At 52.5% G+C, this 5,247-nt stretch overlaps 1 protein-coding gene across 1 annotated transcript in view; it reads left to right on the top strand.

Annotated features, from left to right (window-relative positions):
- The window catches only part of NRIP2 (nuclear receptor interacting protein 2), a 14,182-nt gene continuing 8,935 nt past the window's right edge, over nucleotides 1–5,247 (top strand). Inside the window, exon 1 of the mRNA XM_083181013.1 lies at nucleotides 1–594. Within this exon, the coding sequence (XP_083037139.1) occupies nucleotides 394–594 (201 nt within the window). The 5' untranslated portion in view covers nucleotides 1–393. The remainder of the gene's footprint in view (nucleotides 595–5,247) is intronic.

Raw genomic sequence — 5,247 nt, 5'->3', positions numbered from 1 at the left:
AGATGTACTGGCTGGGACGTGATGCTACTACAGCAGCAGCTGACACAGGGACCTGTTAGACTGACTACAAGGAGTATTATCCATCACACCGGGGTGATGGGGAGAGAGATGGGAGGAGAGGGGGGGTCACTGTGGCTGGGAACTGAGAGATTGTGAAGGAGGAGACACAGAGAGGGGGAATCACTGCAGAGTAGGAGGAGGGGGCTTATTAGAGGAATCCCCAGAATACCAGAGAGGGAGAGAGAGAGGGAGAGAGATCATTTAATGGCAGAGAGTGTGAGGACTCGCAGACTGTGACAGAAGAACGCCACGACAGAGGGGGCAGCTGAGTTGCGGAGCAGAACCAGGTGTCGCAGAGGGTCCAGCTCGCTTCCCCAGCTCCTGTCCTGCGCCATGAGCTGTCCAAGGCCCCCCGGGAGTCTCGGAGAAGATGCGAAGCTCAGGGGGTCCCCGAGAAAGGAGCAGGACCTGAGGAGCTCGGCCGCGCTGCGCCAGCAAAGGCGCCTCAAGCAAGCCACTCAGTTTGTGCACAAGGACTCTGCAGACCTGCTGCCGCTGGACCAGCTGCGGCGACTGGGCACCTCTAAGGACCTGGTGAGCAGGGGTGATGAGGAGGGCATGGGGGGGGGGGGGGGTTTGGGTTATAGGAGCGGCAGGTGGGCAGCAGACAGCAGGTAGTGCTGGGCTGTAAGGAATGAGGCATGAGGTGCTGGTGAGACGCCTCAGATGTTACTTCATTAAAATGTGAGACCCAAAGTGTGAAATGATGTGACAGGTTTCTGCGGTGTGATCCCAGGGGGAGGGGGAGTGGTACAGACACCCCAATATATGCCAAAAGATAGGGGATGGGAGGGTCACTGTGCACCCACAGATATAGAAAGGGTCACTGTGCACCCACAGATATACAGGGGGTCACTGTGCACCCACACATATACAGGGGGACACTGTGCACCCACAGATATAGAAAGGGTCACTGTGCACCCACAGATATACAGGGGGGTCACTTTGCACCCACAGATATACAGGGGGTCACTGTGCACCCACAGATATAGAAAGGGTCACTGTGCACCCACACATATACAGGGGGTCACTGTGCACCCACAGTTGTATAGGGGGTCACTGTGCACCCACAGATATACAAGGGGTCACTGTGCACACACACATATACAGGGGGTGAGGGGGTCACTGTGCACCACACATATACAGGGGGTCACTGTGCACCCACACATATACAGGAGGTCACTGTGCACCCACAGATATACAGGGGGTCACTGTGCACCCACAGATATACAAGGGGTCACTGTGCACCCACAGATATACAGGGGGTCACTGTGCACCCACACATATACAGGGGGTCACTGTGCACCCACAGATATAGAGAGGGTCACTGTGCACACACACACACACACACACACATATACAGGGGGTCACTGTGCACCCACAGTTGTATAGGGGGTCCCTGTGCACCCACAGATATACAAGGGGTCACTGTGCACACACACATATACAGGGGGTCACTGTGCACCCACAGATGTATAGGGGGTCACTGTGCACCCACAGATATACAGGGGGTCACTGTGCACCCACACATATACAGGGGGTCACTGTGCATCCACACATATACAGGGGGTCACCGTGCACCCACACATATACAGGGGGTCACCGTGCACCCACACATATACAGGGGGTGAGGAGGTCACTGTGCATCCACACATATACAGGGGGTCACTGTGCATCCACACATATACAGGGGGACACTGTGCACACACACATATACAGGGGGTGAGGGGGTCACTGTGCATCCACACATATACAGGGGGTCACTGTGCATCCACACATATACAGGGGGTCACTGTGCACCCACACATATACAGGGGGTCACTGTGCATCCACACATATACAGGGGGTCACTGTGCATCCACACATATACAGGGGGTCACTGTGCACCCACAGATGTATAGGGGGTCACTATGCACCCACACATATACAGGGGGGTCACTGTGCACCCACAGATGTACAGGGGGTCACTGTGCACCCACAAATATAGAGGGGGTGATGGGGGTCACGGTGCACCCACAGATATACAAGGGGTGAGGTGATGACACATAGAAACATAGAATTTGACGGCAGATAAGAACCACTTGGCCCATCTAGTCTGCCGCTTTTTTAGACATGTTACCTCAAACCATATTTGATCCTTATTTCTTTTTAATGATATCACTATGCCTATCCCAAGCATGTTTACATTGTCATACTGTATTTTCCTCTACCACCTCTGATGGGAGCCTATTCCACTTATCTACTACTCTTTCGGTGACCCCACTCAGTGATGGGGAGGGGGCCACAGTGCACCCACAGATATACAGGGGGTCACAGTGCACCCACACATATACAGGGGGTCACTGTGCACCCACACATATACAGGGGGTCACAGTGCACCCACATATTTATATACAGGGAGTAAGGGGATGATTCAGTGACTGGGAGGAGGTCATAGTGCACCCACAGATATACAGGGGTGACGGGTTCACAATGCACCCACAGATATACAGAGGGTCAAAGTGCACCCATAGATATACAGGGGTGAGGGGATGAATGGAGGGACATATGAGTGCAGGAACATAGTGTCAGTGTTGGGGACCAAGGATGGATGGGTGAAGCAAGCTGATGAACAGGTGGCGAGGAGATAACGCCAGTGGTATACAGGGGGTATACTGATGGACAGGTGACGAGGAGATAACGCCGGTGGTATACAGGGGGTATACTGATGGACAGGTGACAAGGAGATAACGCTGGTAGTATACAGGGGGTATACTGATGGACAGGTGACGAGGAGATAACGCCGGTGGTATACAGGGGGTATACTCACTGATGGACAGGTGACAAGGAGATAACGCTGGTAGTATACAGGGGGTATACTGATGGACAGGTGACGAGGAGATAACACTCTTGGTATACAGGGGGTATACTGATGGACAGGTGACGAGGAGATAATGCTCTTGGTATACAGGGGGTAAACTGATGGACAGGTGGCGAGGAGATAACTCCGGTGGTATACAGGGGGTATACTGATGGACAGGTGACGAGGAGATAACGCCGGTGGTATACTCACTGATGGACAGGTGGCGAGGAGATAACGCTGGTGGTATACAAAGGGTATACTGATGGACAGGTGACAAGGAGATAACACCGGTGGTATACAGGTGGTACAGTATACTGATGGACAGGTGACAAGGAGATAACGCTGGTGGTATACAGGGGGTATACGCACTGATGGAGAGGTGACGAGGAGATAACGCTGGTAGTATACAGGGGGTATACGCACTGATGGACAGGTGACAAGGAGATAACGCTGGTGGTATACAGGGGGTATACTCACTGATGGACAGGTGGCGAGGAGATAACGCTGGTGGTATACATGGGGTATACTGATGGACAGGTGACGAGGAGATAATGCTGGTGGTATACAGGGGGTATACTGATGGACAGGTGACGAGGAGATAACGCTGGTGGTATACAGGGGGTATACTGATGGACAGGTGACGAGGAGATAACGCTGGTGGTATACTGATGGACAGGTGACGAGGAGATAACGCTGGTGGTATACAGGGGGTATACTGATGGACAGGTGACAAGGAGATAACGCTGGTGGTATACAGGGGGTATACTCACTGATGGACAGGTGACAAGGAGATAACGCCGGTGGTATACAGGGGGTATACTGATGGACAGGTGACAAGGAGATAACGCTGGTGGTATACAGGGGGTATACTGATGGACAGGTGACGAGGAGATAACGCCGGTGGTATACAGGGGGTATACTGATGGACAGGTGGCGAGGAGATAACGCTCTTGGTATACAGGGGGTATACTCACTGATGGACAGGTGACGAGGAGATAACACTCTTGGTATACAGGGGGTATACTGATGGACAGGTGACGAGGAGATAACGCTGGTGGTATACAGGGGGGTATACTCACTGATGGACAGGTGACAAGGAGATAATGCTGGTGGTATACAGGGGGTATACTGATGGACAGGTGACGAGGAGATAACGCTGGTGGTATACAGGGGGTATACTCACTGATGGACAGGTGACGAGGAGATAACGCTCTTGGTATACAGGGGGTATACTCACTGATGGACAGGTGACGAGGAGATAACGCTGGTGGTATACAGGGGGTATACTGATGGACAGGTGACGAGGAGATAACGCTGGTGGTATACAGGGGGTATACTCACTGATGGACAGGTGACAAGGAGATAATGCTGGTGGTATACAGGGGGTATACTGATGGACAGGTGACGAGGAGATAACGCTGGTGGTATACAGGGGGTATACTGATGGACAGGTGACAAGGAGATAATGCTGGTGGTATACAGGGGGTATACTGATGGACAGGTGACGAGGAGATAACGCTGGTGGTATACAGGGGGGTATACTGATGGACAGGTGGCAAGGAGATAATGCTGGTGGTATACAGGGGGTATACTGATGGACAGGTGACGAGGAGATAACGCTGGTGGTATACAGGGGGTATACTGATGGACAGGTGACAAGGAGATAATGCTGGTGGTATACAGGGGGTATACTGATGGACAGGTGACGAGGAGATAACGCTGGTGGTATACAGGGGGGTATACTGATGGACAGGTGGCGAGGAGATAACGCTGGTGGTATACAGGGGGTATACTGATGGACAGGTGACAAGGAGATAACGCTGGTGGTATACAGGGGGTATACTGATGGACAGGTGACGAGGAGATAACGCTGGTGGTATACTGATGGACAGGTGACGAGGAGATAACGCTGGTGGTATACAGGGGGTATACTGATGGACAGGTGACAAGGAGATAACGCTGGTGGTATACAGGGGGTATACTCACTGATGGACAGGTGACAAGGAGATAACGCCGGTGGTATACAGGGGGTATACTGATGGACAGGTGACAAGGAGATAACGCTGGTGGTATACAGGGGGTATACTGATGGACAGGTGACGAGGAGATAACACTCGTGGTATACAGGGGGTATACTGATGGACAGGTGACGAGGAGATAATGCTCTTGGTATACAGGGGGTAAACTGATGGACAGGTGGCGAGGAGATAACTCCGGTGGTATACAGGGGGTATACTGATGGACAGGTGACGAGGAGATAACGCCGGTGGTATACGCACTGATGGACAGGTGACGAGGAGATAACGCCTGGTGGTATACTCACTGATGGACAGGTGACGAGGAGA

Source organism: Crinia signifera, chromosome 4 (assembly GCF_055691185.1).
Source record: "Crinia signifera chromosome 4, ASM5569118v1, whole genome shotgun sequence".
Lineage (NCBI taxonomy): Eukaryota > Metazoa > Chordata > Amphibia > Anura > Myobatrachidae > Crinia > Crinia signifera.
The sequence above is the reverse complement of the archived record's forward strand: the minus strand, read 5'-3'. Positions and strand labels throughout refer to the sequence as shown.